This window comes from Pelophylax lessonae (assembly GCF_965119305.1).
Source record: "Pelophylax lessonae genome assembly, chromosome: 10".
Classification (NCBI taxonomy): Eukaryota; Metazoa; Chordata; class Amphibia; order Anura; family Ranidae; genus Pelophylax; species Pelophylax lessonae.
In genome coordinates, this window is record NC_138777.1 from 5,699,791 (window position 1) to 5,715,933 (window position 16,143).

Below are 16,143 nucleotides of genomic sequence, written 5' to 3' on the forward strand. Positions count from 1 at the left end.
CAGCCCCCTCTTCTAATCTGCTCACCGACTGACAGCAGCGGGAGCCAATGGTGCTTTGCTGCTGTCTCAGCCAATGAGGAGAGTCCCAGACAGTCAAGACAGCAATTTTTTTTTTTTTTTTTTTGTCTTGCCTAGGGCAGCACAAAACCAAAATACACCACTGGGCTTGGGGGGTGTATTTAGTTTACTTGCATTTAGTTTACTTGCAATGTGTTGGCTGAATTTTGCATTGTGTGTTTTTTTTTTTTAAATCCATGTCCTTTGCTTTTGTTTTCCCCCTTCCCAGCCAAGGAGTACATAGCGCCCTTCATCAGGCCGGTCATGCAAGCTTTGCTGCATATAATCAGGGAGACCGAAAATGACGACCTTACCAATGTGATTCAGAAAATGATCTGTGAATATAGCGAGGAAGTCACGCCCATTGCGGTGGAAATGACGCAGCATTTAGTAAGTTGACATCTGGGTACTGCAGTGTTTTATGTAATGAGTTTTTTTTTTTTTTTTCTTTGACATGTGAATGTGACTAGTTGTAAGTATTACTTTTTTGCTTTTTGCCCAAGCAGGGTGATGTGACGGAATGTTTTATAAAAGGCCCACCCCAGTGCCCTGGTAATATGAACGTTTACCAGCAATCCTGCGCCACTTCTGCCTCCTTTTTAAGCTGGCATTGGTGTCTGCTTAGTCAGAGGCTTGGCAGTTGGCTGCTAGCTCTGTCCTGGTAATGAAAGTGGGTGACCTGCTCCCCCCCCCCCCCCCATACCTAGGGGGGTCTTTATTTTCGAACCAGTGAAGGGCCAATATACTTCAAAAGGATCTTCTATAGCCTAGACAGTAGTTTGAGAAAAATCACAGTAACTGCCTGAGCTCCTCCTGATGCCCTCTTTTATTATGACCACGCCCATTAGAGGATGAAATGCGTCGAAGAAAGCTCTGTGCATGTGTCTTGAGTATATTGGCTGGTGCGGAGCTGGTACCCAGAGGTAAAGACGCTATTGCAGAGACCTGATGTGGAGTATTCTGGGAATGTGTTTTTAGAAGCACAGAATTGCTGTGAATAGTGGGTATAATTGGAGCACGTGTCCCTTTTTTATAAACTCCCCTCCCTTTCCCCTGAATGGGCAAAGTGTGTCCTCTAAACCCTTATTTTAGTGATTAGTTCTGTGTGATGCTATCCCAGGAGGTCCTTTGTGCATGGTTGGCCAGTTTGCGGCAGCAGTGCAGTGTGCGCAGTGTCAGTCTGTGTCTGGTGGAGCTGAGTGTTGGCGTGCTGCCGGCTCTCTGCTCCGCTCACACAAATCCTGCAGCCGGAGAGAATTGTGAGATCATAGTACTGGTCTAGTGCAGTCTGTTGGACGCTTCCACCACTGGCCAGCCTCCAAACTCTCACACATGTCATTCCTAGTGGGCTCCGTTTTTGAGGGTTGTACCCACAGAACCGGATAAAACATTTATGGGTCCCTTTTGTGGCAGTGAAGTGCTGAGGCCCTGTCAGGGGCAGTGTTGGCGGTGAGTAACGAGCGTTGTCTTCAGCAATAATTTGCATGTTTTTTTTTTTTCTTTTTCCAGGCAATGACGTTTAATCAAGTAATTCAGGCGGGTTCGGATGAGGAGGGCAGCGATGATAAAGCAGTGACTGCAATGGGAATCCTCAATACGATAGATACGTTACTCAGTGTGGTAGAGGATCATAAAGAGGTGAGAACGGTGTGATGTCCTCCATAGTATGTGACGTCATCTCCTCCAATATGAACTTGCATTCCCCCATTGTATAATGTAATGCCATCTCCTCCAGTATGGATGATCCTGCATTCCCCCATTGTATAATGGAACGCCATCTCCTCCAGTATGGATGATCCTGCATTCCCCCCATAGTATAATGTAATGTCATCTCCTCCCACTATGGCTTATCCTGCGTTCCATTGTAGTGTTTTTCATGATTTTGGTGCGTATACTGAATTTCATCGTCTTCGTTGTGTTAGGGAAAACTCCCACATTGTTTTAATTTGTATAATCTATAGGCCTTGTGATGTTCTTTTATACAGATCACTCAGCAGCTGGAAGGAATCTGCCTGCAAGTCATCGGAACCGTCCTACAGCAGCACGTTCTAGGTAAGTACAGAGCTTTTTAGATGGGTAGGTGATCAGGGCTGCTCTGGGCAGAGCCATTTCCATGCATGTCTGGCTTGAAGAGTGCATTTTCTGGTGACGTCCCAGGCTGCATGCACTCTGAATTTCTCCTAAATGGTGGCTTTGGGGGTGGTTCTGTAGGGGATGGAGGTGTGGTTCTGGAAGTGAAGGGTAGTGGTTGGTGGGGGTAGAGGGGTCTTTGTGTGTGGGGGTTGGTTGACGCGGTGGATGTGTTGGTTCTAATGAGTGATTGGGGGTTTTTGGAAGTGGAAGGGGTGGTTCCATAATGGAACATTATCTCTTCCAGTATGGATGATCCTGCAATTCCCCTGTAGTATAATGGGGGGGTAGAGGGGTGGAAGTTGAAAAGATGGTTCTGTAGGTGATTGGTGGGGGTGGAAGGGTCATTCTGTGAGTGGGTGGTTTCTGGAATAAGAGGGGTCGGTTGCATAATAGAAAATCCTCTCCTGCAGTATGGATGATCCTGCATTCCCCTGTAGTATAATGGGGGGTGAAGGGATAACTGGTGGGGAAAGAGGGGTGATTGTGTGGTTTCTAGTGTGGAGTCGTAGTTGGTGGGGCAGCTCTTGGGGTGGTTTGGTAGATGATTGGTGGGATGGTTCTGTAGTTGGACATTTTTTCCACGCACAGCAGTAGTGACCTCTTCTTCTGACGTCTGCAGAGTTCTATGAAGAAATCTTCTCTCTGGCGCACAGTCTCACCTGCCAGCAAGTTTCGGCTCAGATGTGGCAGCTCCTCTCTCTGGTGTTCGACGTTTTCCAGCAGGACGGCTTTGATTATTTCACAGGTGAGCAGATAAGGATTTCATTTGCTTGGCTTAGAGACCCCCTTCTCTTTATAGTAAAAGCTGGCTGTGCAGACAACTCAGTGAAATTCCAGAGCTGGTCTTCCGTATTGCCTAAAATTCTAGGACCACATTTGGGAATACTTTGTCCATCAGAGCAGGGAAAGCTGCAGGGGTGGGGGGATGGGTTGGTGCCAGGTTAATTGAGCTGACCTTAGGCAAGGAACTTAAATTCCTTTATTCTGAAATTTGAGGATGAATTTGCTTCAGTGTCTATAGCTACAGAGGTTAGTGAGAAATCTTTCAAAAGCTCATTTACTGCTTCTTTAGCGAATGGAAGTACCTGGAATGTCTGTAGCCTGGCTGTACTAAGTTATAGTTGCTCTTTGGCTTCTAGCTGACACATTAAGAGCCCTAAATCTGTTTTATACTGACTGGAGCCTCTCTTCTGTCTAGACATGATGCCTCTCCTGCACAATTATGTCACGGTGGATACTGACACCCTTCTGTCTGACACCAAGTACCTGGAGATGATCTACAGTATGTGTAAAAAGGTACATTGCTCATTGAGGGCTTTTAGCTGGATGATCGGTTAACCACTTTAAAACCGGGAGATTTGAACCCCCCCCCTCCTGACCAGGGTCTGTTTTGCGATTCGGCACTGCGTTACTTTACGGACAATTGCGCGGTCGTGCAAAGCTGTACCCAAATGAAATTTACGTCCCTTTTTTTTTTTCCCCACAAATGGAGATTTATTTTGGTGGTATTTGATCACCTGTTCGTTTGTTTATAGCGCAAAAAAAAAAAAAAAATGGCGACCATTTTGGAAAAACATTTTTTTCACATTCTGCTATATAGTATTCCCAAAGAGAAACATTTTCAACTTTATTTTTTTAACATTTTAGGCCAATTTGTTTTCTGCTACATAGGATTGTACCATATTTCAGTTTTGTGGGGGGGGGGGGGGGGAGATCAGCCGATACCTTCAGTCCAGCATTAAATATACTGGAATTCTTTGTTTCTGGATTGGGATCTTTATATACGGACAGTCTCCTCCTCTATCATTCTTTCCATAGAATACATTTAAATTGGGTTAGCTCTAACTAGTAGTCAATTAGTAGTGAGGTTGATGCAGTGTTAAATGTGCAGCGCCCCCCATTTCTGGCACTGGTCCAGCAGACACAGATGACCCTTAAATCCATTATATAACACACCTGTCTTGTGTTTTCTTTTTTTTTTTTTTTTTTTCCTGTTGCAGGTTCTGACGGGAGTGGCGGGGGAAGATGCTGAATGTCACGCGGCTAAACTTTTAGAAGTTGTTATATTACAGTGTAAAGGGCGTGGAATTGACCAGGTGAGATGATTAGGTCAATCATTTTAAGGGTTAGTTCACCATTGAAAAACAAATACTCTGTGCAGTCCCAAACTCAATCTATAATTTTAACAAAACTGACTTTAAAAAAAAAATCCATGCATTTTGGCCATTCGACTACACAGTGAAGCCCGCCAAAAATGCTGTTAATTTTCACTGCTCAGTCCTGTCCTTTAGGGTGTACCAGCTGATAGTAGTGCACCCTAGCAGAACAGGTAGGAGCCCCCTTAGCAAAGGTGCTCAGCAGCTGCAACATGGGGCGACACCCAGCAGGGGGCCACTCCAGGAATTTTGAGTGGGGTTTTTTTTTTCTCGCCTAGCTCTGCAGACCCATCCACCTAATGACCTCTTTAAAAAAAAAATGGAAGTGAAGGATATTAAATGCAGATTTGTATAGAATTGTGTAAATGGACTGCAGTGGGAGATGTATATTTATATTCCTTTTTAAAGGGTCATTCTTCCTAAAACTGATCCCGAATATGACCTCCTGTCAAATCCTATTTAGCTTCCCCTCTATTCCAGCAGTACTGCCTGTCGGACTCCTCAGCATTTGGCACTTTTGGGAGTGTCGGATGCTTGTGTCTCCTATGGCATGCTGTGGTGCGTTCCTCCAGCCCCTACATCACTACAGGACTGGGCAGTGACATAGGGGTCGGAGGATGGAGCCATGCAACAGGGGGCGCTACAGGAAGTGTTGCAAAGGAAGAAGGAAGCGGTTAGGGTTTGCCGGAGATGTAAGTAATGCTGCTTCTGTTGCAGGCACCTGCTTTTTGGAAAGGTTTAAGGTCTAACCGGGAAGTGGAGGGGGGGGGGGGTGTCTGATATAATCCAGCTGCAGATCGCATCCTGGACGGGTTGGGTTTCACCACTCGCTGTTGCTTTATACAGCTGTGACATTTCTCTTGAGATTCATATGCTGAATGTTTCCGTCCGCCAGGTCATACCGTTATTTGTGGAGGCTGCTCTGGAGAGGTTGACTCGGGAGGTGAAGACCAGCGAACTTAGGACAATGTGCCTGCAGGTTGCCATCGCTGCGTTATACTACAGCCCTCCGCTGCTTCTCAACACCCTAGAGAACCTTCGTTTCCCCAACACAGTGGAGCCGGTCACCAGTCACTTTATCAAACAGTGGCTGAATGACGTGGACTGCTTCCTAGGGTAAGCTGAGATGTCTGCATGCCCAGTAGGGCCTAGTCTGGAACCCCTCCATGCCATTTATGTCCCAGCATGCCATGCTTCCAGTGTTTAGAGGATTGGTCCTATTATGTCCCCATATCAAGCTGTTTTCAAAGTTGAGATTCACATTGATACATTTGTTAAACATTTGTTATAACGATTTTTGAATTTTGATTTGCCTAAAAACTTCATTGTCACGCCACTTCTCTGCTACAAACCTTAATGCCCACCAGCACTTCTAAACTGGCTGCAGCAATAAAATGCCATCATAGGAAAGAGGTAGCCTGAGGACTGTACACCTTGCCCTGCCTGAGTGGTAAGCAGGGTGAAACGAGTAAAAGTAGCCTCCGCTCGATTCATCCAGACAATGTCCATGTTTCGCCCTACCACCCGGAGCTTAATCATGGAGATTATTCTGCATGATTAAGCCCCTGGGGTGGGGCGAGACATGGTCTGGATGAATGGAGCTGCGGCTGCTTTGTCTACCTGCTTACCACTCGGGGGCTGGGTGAGGGGTGTGGTGGCCAGGCTACCTCTTTTTTTTTTTTTTTTTTTTTTTTTTTTTTTTTGCAGCAGCATTCTTTGAGTCTGGACAGACCTTTCCTCAGCCTGCACCCTCATTGGTCAGTGGCATCCAACTCACTAGACCTTGACATCCTGAGCAGGGATCCTTAAGCATTCATCATGGGTCACAATAAAATGCCATCACCTTCAGATGTCCCATGAATTTCACTGCTGTGATCTTTATAAATCCGCTTCTTCCTGCGGTATTGAAGGCCCTGCCCCCCTTCAATACATGGAGGGGGGTTGCAGGGCCTTCAATACATGGAGGGGGGGTTGCAGGGCCCTTCAATACATGGAGGGGGGGGGGTTGCAGGGCCTTCAATACATGGAGCTCAATACATGGGAGGGGGGGGGGTTGCAGGGCCTTCAATACATGGAGGGGGGGGGTTTGCAGGGCCTTCAATGCATGGAGGGGGGGGTTGCAGGGCTTCAATGCATGCATGGAGGGGGGGGTGTCAGGGCCTTCAATGCATGCATGGAGGGGGGGTTGCAGGGCCTTCAATGCATGCATGGAGGGGGGGTTGCAGGGCCTTCAATGCATGCATGGAGGGGGGGTTGCAGGGCCTTCAAAACATGTATTGAAGGCCCGCACTATGATACTGGTGGAGTTCTGTATCTGACAGATGTCCAGGCCATGTCTTGTCAGTGGGGCCACGGGCCTAGTATTTTGGGAGGATTCACTGCTATAATGGCCGCTGGAGAGCCGACTCCTGGTAAAGTCGGACCGTTCCTGAAGAACAAGCCACAGAAATGGTCATTTGTCGTCAATACATTTTATTCCATTGAGATTTTTACACTTGCGCAAAACTGTTGATTTTTAGAAGATTGATCCCGTTCTCTGCTGATTTGAACATGTGACTTTGATGGCTTCAGGTTCATCAAAAACCAATATTTTGATAACTAATTGTTTTTTTCTGTTTTTTGCTCACGCTTAGATTACACGATCGGAAAATCTGCGTCCTTGGTCTGTGCGCCCTGATAGAACTTGATCAGAGGCCGCAGATTCTGGGGAGACGTCTCCACGCAGATCCTGCCCGCCTTCATCCTCTTATTCAACGGTCTGAAGAGAGCATACGCCTGCCATGCAGAGCAAGAGAACGACAGCGACGATGACGAGGATGGAGAGGAGGATGATGAAGCCGGTAAGTGTTGTCTCATTGGACACCCTAGGGCAGGGGTCTTCAAACTACGGCCTCCAGTTGTTCAGGAACTACAATTCCCATCATGCCTAGTCACGGTCTGTGACTTTGAGTTTTACAATGCCTCATGGGATTGGTAGTTCCGCAACAGCTGGAGGGCCGTAGTTTGAGGATCCCTGTCCCAGGGCTTCAGTAATGGTTGAATTTCTTCCAGCTATCTCTAAAGACCACCAAACAGAAATTTGCCGTGCTAAAATAACAGTCCCATAAATCTTTCAGTCCATTTAGAATTTGTATAGTCCAATCGTGAAACTAGTAGATCACTCCAAGGAAAATGTGAGGGATTTAAGTGTTCAACATCTATGAAAAAAACAGTTTGATAGTGAATATCGTATAAAAAGATGAAACACCCGGGTGCTCCTCCACCATATGAGATGGATGCTCGCAAGAAGAAATGGACTCTAGAAGTCAGCGCAGTACGATAGAATATCCTTAAGACCGGAGGAGTCGACCCTTTCCTTTGCAGTGAAACGGGAGACCACTATGGCTTTTCTTTGGTGTCCAATGGGAACACACATAGAGAATTGATGGCTCACCAGCAAATCACACATATAAAATTAATCAAAAATTTCCGTAGTGTGAAACCGTATAACATTTATTAGAGATACCAACTACTTGGAGGCCGTTAAAAGTGAGCATATATGCAATTGCAGATCTGTCCCGGGATTCAAGCCGACCACCTCATGGGGTCAGTGAGTGTGGTAACTTCGCGAGTATGGACTCTGCCCTACCTCTGAAGACTACAGAACAGAGGAGGGGGGGGGGGGGGTCTTTACGCTTACCCTAGGGCAGGGGTATCAAACTCCACTTCATTGCAGGCCGCCTTAGCTTCTAGGTTGCCCCCAATGGGCTTTTTGTAGCTGTAGTGTTAGATTTCCAGAGCACCACTGCCTTGCATCAAATGGCAAGAGCACCCCCCAAACCATCAAAAGCCAGTGTCTCTTCTGCAGCCCCCCCCCCCCCGTGCTACTGCCAGGAAGAAGCTGGGAAACAATGCAGGGTCTGGAGGAGGACTGTAGTCAGCTGCCAGTCTGCTGAATGCTGTGACTGGGGGAGGCAGAGACTACGAGATGCTGCACAGTTCTGCCTACTGCTGAGACTGGGGCCTGGGACAGACGAGCCCCTCTGCAGCTGCACAGAGAATCACCATATCTGGAGGAGTTCTGTCATTAACCCCCCCCCCCCCCCCCACTCACTGCTTGCTGAAATAAGGTGGGGACAGAGGCAAGGGGGTTGCTGCAGGAGAGGTGCAATGGCCACTTTAAACGGCCTGGTGGGTCAGTGTTTCGGCCCACAGGCCCTGTGTTTAACACATGTCTTAGGATGACAAATGTTGCTCCTCTATAGATGCAGGAGCCCCGTTGTCTGCTGTATTTATAACCCTCAGCTAATTGCTTTGCTGTATGGAAGGAAAGAACCTAAATTCCCCCCCCCCCCCCCCTTCAACATTTCTACCAGTAAATGTCCCCACAATGCCCGCCATGAATTCTTATTAACCCCGTGTCCCATCTTACTGACTGGCTGAGGTAGAGATCATGATGTCATCCGTCTGCGCCATTCAGAAGAAGCCTTGTAGTCATCCATGCTCTATTTTGTTCCTGGATTGAGAAGTGACGTTCTCGTCTCACTACTGGAACTCGGTGCTGTATGTAGCAGAGGCTAGTAAAGCGTGCCCAGTAGGTGCACCTGTTAGTGTAACTTAATAGTTCATTTGGGACAATAAAAAGTGATTTTAGGCAAAGTTTTTTTTTTTTTCCTATGGATGACAAGCAAGGACGCCTTTTAGTGACCGGACAATATAGAGGGTGTGTGCTGGACACATTTAGTCCCCGTTCACACTAAGGCGACCTGTGAGGTTACCTGGTCGCCTCACAGGTCGCCGTAGGTTGCCTTCCATAGGGAAGCTGCGGACCCATTCTAATAGGAGCGACACAAGTCGCTCCGACTTAGAAAAAGGGTCCGGAGCTTCTTTGGGGCGACCCGGAGGCGACCGCCATAGACTTCAATGTTATGAAGTCCGTGGCGGCCGCTCCGAGGTCGCATGCGCGCTGCTCGCACCGCGACCTCGGAAGTCGCCACCCCAAGTCGGATCGCGGCAATGTGAACGGGGCCTCAGTGTGTGTGGGTTTTTTTTTTTTTTTTTTTTTTTAAATTGTATGTTCCCCACAGAGCTGGGCAGCGATGAAGATGACATCGATGAGGAGGGACAGGAATATCTGGAAATGTTGGCAAAACAAGCCGGAGAGGACGGTGATGACGAAGACTGGGAGGAAGACGATGCGGAGGAAACGGCGTTAGAAGGCTATACGACTCTCATTGATGACGAGGATAACCCCATAGATGAATATCAAATATTTAAAGCTATATTTCAGAGTAAGTTTACTGACTTTTCTATTACATTTTTCTGTTTTTTGGTGATCGAACATTTTTATACCAAAAAGGTGAAGTTATTAATGAGCAGATCTACAAATCCGCTTGGAGGGAGGGGAGGTTAAAGGCCTAGCAGCTGCCTATCCCTTTTGAGACAGCGCCCAAGTGCTGCTTTGCTTCAGCGCCGTCATTCCAGGTAGAACGCAGAAGTAGCGGAGTGCTAGAAAGGAGTCTTGGCACCCGTCACTCGCTCTGTTCTCTGATCCAGTGCAACCACAACACAGCAGGCATCCAACACACCCAAAGCCATGGATGGTGAAGAATTTTTTTTTTTTTTTTTTTTTTTATATAGCTGCCATAGCTCTGCAAGTGAAAAGCTGTTGCCCACGGCGGGACTGTTAGGCTAGGTTCAACCAGTCCCATTTACAATAGTTTCCTATGGGACACATTCATATCTTTTTTTTTTTTTTTTTTCCCAGCTACTGACTTTTTGGAAAGGGTCAGCTTGCTTTGGGGAGCAGCCAAGCTGCAGCCCCATGTGTCCATTTATACACGGAGCTGCCATTCAGCCCTTGTGAGGTGTGAGGTCTTTTTGACCCCAGATCTCACAAATAGAGGTCCTGTCATGCCTATTTCTATTGCAAGGGATGTTTACATTCCTTGTAATAGGAATAAAAATGATCAAATGTATTTATTTTTTAAAAACGGTGTAAAAATAAAGTGAAGAGGGGGGAAAAAAATGTAAAGCGCCTTGTCCCCGTTGGCTCGCGCGCAGAAGCGAACGCATATGGAAGTCCCGCCCACGTATGTAAACGGTGTTCAAACCACACATGTGAGGTATTGCTGCGATCTTTAGAGCGAGAGCGATAATTTGAGCCCTAGACCGCCTCTGTAACTCTAAGCTGGTTACCTGTAGAAGTTTTTAAAATGTTGCCTATGGGCTTTTTAAGTAGCAAAGTTTGTCGCCATTCCGTGAGCGTGCGCAATTTTGAAGCATGACACGTTGGGTATCTAGTCGGCGTAACATTATCTTTCACATTATGGAAAAAAATTGGGCTAAGTTTGCTGTTTTTTAATTAAAAACAGTGAATTTTTTTCTGAATATTGCTCTTGGAACACCGCTGCGCAAATAGTGTGATAAAAAATATTGCAAGGATCTCCATTTTATTCTCTAAGGTCTCTGCTAAAAAAATAATGTTTGGGGGTTAGAAGTAGTTTTATAGCAAAAAACAGATTTTAGCTTGTAAACACCAAGTGTCAAAAATAGGCCCAGTCTTAAAGTGGTTAAAAAAAAAAAAAAAAATCACTTTAAACATTTTTGCTTTGTGTGTCCTATCATACGCTGGGAATGTTGCACGCTGTGTTCATGAAGAAGCTCACGTTGGCCTTTTTTGGCACATACTCCTCCTAATTGAAGCTTTGTGAGTATTTAGAGATCATTCCATTTTTTTTTTTTTTTTTTTTCCCCCTAGAGCTGCAAGGACATGACCCCGGTTGGTATCAAACTCTTACTCAAGGACTCAGCGAAGAGCAAGGAAAACAGTTACAGGACATCGTAACGCTGGCAGATCAGAGGCGAGCAGCTCACGGTAAACGCTGTAAAATAAAGTTTATTTCTTCCTGATCCCATTTCTTCCTGATGGCTTTGGGTGTCAGCCGGTGAAGAGCACTGCAAAAAAAATAGTCAAGATGCTGCTATTCAGCCTGCAGCCACAGATGAATAGTTTGAGAGCCTTGAACCAAGGCATGAGCGATCCTTTCTCTACCTGTACCCAGACTAATTTATTTCCAATAATAAAAAAATGTAATAAAGCATTTATTCTTGTTGTGATACAATTTTTTTTTTTTTTTTTTTCTTTTAAATTTGAGGGTTTTTTTTTTTGATTTTTATTGTGCATCCCTGTACAATATAAAGGGAAGACAGTTACAGTTTAATTTGATACAAGGTTAGGAGAGCCCTGCTTGTGAAAGCCTTCAACTTAAAAGGGGAGGAGCAGATGATGCAAAAATGTAATAACTGTGGGAATGATTGTCAAAAGTTTGCACTTCTAGCTAGAGGTGATATGGGCTTCCCTGCAATACATGAGTTTTTAGTGATCAACTAAAGGCAGACAGTAGCTTGAGATTAGACCGCTTGGGGTAGGGAGTTCCAAAGCATTGGATGGGAGAGGCTCTGGACAGATTGGGGTGAGAGCCGAGGATGGAAGAGGTTCTTGACGTGAGCTCCAGGGGATGGAATAGGCTCTGGCCACATGGGGGGTGTTAGCAGAGGAGAGGGGTAGAGGGTCTGGTTGTATTAGGGGGTGGTGTTCCAAAGGAAAGTAGAGGCACTGACAATATGGGGGTGTGTGTGTGTGAGCAGAGGATGGCAGAGTCTGCACAGATTGGCGTGTGAGCAGAGGATGGGAGAGGCTCTTAACGGTAGGAGAGAGAGACAGGCTCTGCACAGATGGGAGTGTGAGCATAGGAGGGTAGAGGGTCTGGACAGGTGGGGGTAGGGGGAGTTTTTCAGAGGATAAGAGGCTCTGCACAGACTGGGGTGTGAGCAGAGGAAGGGATAGGATCTGCTTGGATTGGGGGTGGTGTTTCAGAGGAAGGGAGAGGCTCTGGACAGATTGGGGTGTGAGCAGAGGATGAGAGAGGCTCTTGAAGGGTGCGGGGGGAGGTGAGTGTGCCAGAGCCAGGGGATTGGACAGGCTCTGCACAGATGGCAGTATGTGCACAGGAGGCTCTGGACAGATTGAGAGCAGAGGATGGGAGAGGCTCTGGACAGATTAGGGTGAGAGCAGAGGATGGGAGAGGCTCTGGACAGATTGGGGTGTGGGCAGAGAATGGGAGAGGCTCTGGACAGATTGGGGCGAGCAGAGGATGGGAGAGGCTCTGGATAGATTGGGGCGTGAGCAGAGGATGGGAGAGGCTCTGGATAGATTGGGGCGTGAGCAGAGGATGGGAGAGGCTCTGGATAGATTTGGTGCGTGAGCAGAGGATGGGGAGGGGCTCTGGATAGATTGGGGTGTGAGCAGAGGATAGGATGGGAGAGGCTCTGCACAGATGGGTGCGTGAGCAGAGGATGGGGAGAGGCTCTGGATAGATTGGGGTGTGAGCAGAGGATGGGAGAAGCTCTAGATCAGTGTTTCTCAACTCCGGTCCTCAGGGCACACTAACAGGCCAGATTTTAAGTATTACCTTGGGGAGATGCAGACTAGAATACTGCAATCACTGAGCAGCAAATGCTATCACCTGGGATGTATTTCAGTTTTCTTGTAAACCTGGCCTGTTGGTGTGCCCTGAGGACCGGAGTTGAGAAACACTGCTCTAGATAGATTGGGGTGTGAGCAGAGGATGGTAGAGGCTCTGCACAGATGGGGCACGTGAGGGTAGAGGGTCTGGACAGGATGGGGGGAGTTTTTCAGAGGATGAAAGGTGCTGTAGACAGATAGGGGTGTGAGCAGAGGAAGGGATAGGATCTGGTTAGACTGGAGGGGGAAGTGGGCGGGGAGAGAATGGAGTTCCAGAGGAAGGGAAAGGCACTAAACAAATTGGGGTGGGTAAAGTTTCAGGGGATGGTAGGGGCTCTGGACAGATTGGGGTGGGGGATGTTCCAGAGGAAGGGAGAAGCTCTGGACAGATTGGGGTAGGAGGTATTTCAGAGGATGGAATAGGCTTGGAAGGAGAACATGGGGGGAGGAGATGGGAGGTCTTGCAAGGAAGAGGATGGTTTGGGTGATATTTTGTGATGAGTTGTAGAAGGCTTGTATGTCCGTAGTTGAAATCTTATGTGTTGGGTGATCAGGAACCAATGGGGGGAGGGTTTGGCAAAGAGGGATGGTGGACATGGAGTGGTTGGCATGGTGGAAGTGGCTTTTACAATGCACTGAAGGGAGGATAGCCTGTTTAGAGGTAGGCCAATGAGGAGAGGTTGCAAAAGTGAAGTATGAGATGAGTGAATTGGAAGCTTGGTCGTATCAGTCAAGAAGTTGCGTATTTTGGAATTTTGTTCAATCTGTCAACGACATCCCTTGAATGACACCCAAACCTAACCTTGTTGCACTGATTCTCTTTATGACCCATCTTTAGAATTAAATGGTTGACTTAGTCATTTTTCCAGGACAATCCAATGGTTCCAAATTAACTTGGCAACCCCAGTCCAGATGTCCTACTCATAACGAACATCTGCAGCAGGTCACCGGTTTTGTTTTGGCTCCAATTTTAATATTTTTTCTCTTTTCGTCACAGAATCCAAAATGATTGAGAAACACGGAGGCTACAAATTCAACGCTCCAGTGGTGCCAAGTTCCTTCAATTTTGGCGGTCCGGGCATGAATTGAGCTGTTGCTTTTCTCTTCCTGCTAACGTGTGACTGATTGTAGTGAAGAAGCTTGTGTTCCTCCCAGTAGCGGTTCCAGCACCGGTTCACGCTCTCCGTCGCCCAATCCTGAACTCTTTGACATCTACCGGACACCTGGAAATGAATTCTGTTTGGAGAGCGTGTCATGAAATACCCGGCCCTGGGACAGTGAACAGAGGGGTTTCTGACTTTTATATATTTTTTTTTTTTTCCTTCCACTTATAAAAAAAAATAAAAATAGGAGCTCGATTTCCAGAACATACTGAGAAGATCAGAAAGCCGGAGGGAGGGGGGGGTCACATCATGGAGGCAGCTTTGTATTCGTTAAAAAAAAAAAAAAAAAAAAGTTTCCTCTTGGGAGGAGAAAAAAAATAAGACCACATTCAGGGGGGGCAAGTGGGGGGGGGAACTATTTAAATCATTCAGCACTCATGAGGGCCAATCACCATTTTACGTCACCAGTTTTAGTGTAATAGCTTCTAACACAGTTTCTGTTTTCTTGCCTCAGATTGGTGTTCGGTCTTTTATTGTAAACATAAAAAAACCTCAACAGAGGCAAATGAAATGTAGCCTTAGGTTAGGCTCCTCCCATTATCTGTATAGACTTTACTGTTCCTGATTGTAGAATGTCTGAACACTTGTAGCACTACACAAGCGACTCACCGATGTACATGACAGCACTTTTATATGGGAAAGTTAATCCTGCTCACCCGGTGTACAAAAATTGGCCATGTATTTGCTGTTTATACATTATACAACAAAAATAATAAGGGATAACTTAGGGATGGCTTCAAGTTAAAAGTGGTTGAACTTGACGTTCTTTTTTGTATCCGGTGACTTTTGTTGGGGAAAAGTCACTTCCTGGTCGTGACTTGAATCTGGATATGTAAAAAAAAAAAATAACATGAAAAATATTGGGGTTAAGTAATAATGCATTGCTGCTATAATTGGCAACACCCTCTGTGTCCTTTTTTGGTTATTTTTTTTTTTTTTCTGAATTCTATAAATGTACGAGTTCAATTTGGATACAAATCCAGTCATGTAAGCGCTGAGATAAAATTACCTTTTTATCTGCTGATGCATTTAGGAACACAAAGGAGATGAAGGTGTGACGTTTTGTGGATGGAACATCTATACATGCAATCTATTAAAGAGAGAAAAAAAAAAAACAAAAAGGTGAATTCGGCTAATTTGCTGACTCAGACTAGTTTCTTGGCTTTTGGAAATTCCCAGCAAAAAATAAAAATAAATTATATGAATGCATGAATTGGCAAATAAAATACATTCCTTTCTAGTTTGCTTTTGGTCTATATTAAAGCTTAACGTCAACCTTGTGCAGAAGAATATGGGTAAACCTGTATGCCACCTGGGGAGGGAAACCCCCCAAAATAAGGGGTTAAAGCAGAGTTCCGGCCTCAAATACTTTTTTTTTTAATAATTAAAAATACCCCTATACTACTAATCCATCACCATTTACAGAACCGCTATTCTCCTACTTACAAGGTGTACGGTATTGGATTTTAGTCAAAATCTTACTTTTAAAAACGCTGTCTGGGTGTGGGCATCTGAAGCCACAGTGTAATCTGCTGTGTCCTTCCCGATCCCAGGGAGTGTCGTGGGAGTTTTTCTCGATCCCAGGGAGTGTCGTGGGAGTTCTTCCCGATTCAAGGGAGTGTCGTGGGAGTTCTTCCCGATTCAAGGGAGTGTTCTGGGAGTTCTTACTGATTCCAGGGAGTGTTCTGGGAGTTCTTACTGATTCCAGCCTCCTGGGAGTGATGACAAACAGCTCCCAGGATGCAATACAAAGGCGGAAGTGATGTCGGTGGCCGCGGCCACAGAGGGGGGAGAAGGAGGAAGTACAATCAAAAATGCCCTGAAAATAAGGAAAGGGACCCCCGAAAAAAATTGAATACGCCCAATTGTTGATCAGCATAGCGAGCACTCCAGGAATCACTTAAGTTGCAAAATAGGCCGGAACTCCGCTTTAATCATTACTAAAAATAGGGGGTGCTAGTGTTCTCTGTCTGTGTTTTATCTGAAGATCAATAAGTATTTTGCATAAACCAAAATAACATTTATAGCAGATCAAATGTAAACCAATATTCTGATTTCAGTAATCTGTGACTTATATTTTTTTACAGGTACTTGTAGAGCGCTGTCAATTTATGCAATGCTTTACATA

At 46.0% G+C, this 16,143-nt stretch overlaps 1 protein-coding gene across 1 annotated transcript in view; it reads left to right on the forward strand.

The window, feature by feature from the left end:
• IPO7 (importin 7) overlaps positions 1-14,268 on the forward strand; it is a 56,565-nt gene extending 42,297 nt beyond the window's left edge. The window contains 12 exon segments of the mRNA XM_082270618.1: positions 287-447; positions 1,567-1,695; positions 2,043-2,109; positions 2,810-2,935; positions 3,389-3,486; positions 4,191-4,286; positions 5,242-5,462; positions 6,980-7,058; positions 7,060-7,186; positions 9,413-9,616; positions 11,086-11,202; positions 13,850-14,268. Of these exon segments, the coding sequence (XP_082126744.1) occupies positions 287-447; positions 1,567-1,695; positions 2,043-2,109; positions 2,810-2,935; positions 3,389-3,486; positions 4,191-4,286; positions 5,242-5,462; positions 6,980-7,058; positions 7,060-7,186; positions 9,413-9,616; positions 11,086-11,202; positions 13,850-13,941 (1,517 nt within the window). The 3' untranslated portion in view covers positions 13,942-14,268.
• The last annotated feature ends 1,875 nt before the right edge of the window (positions 14,269-16,143 follow it).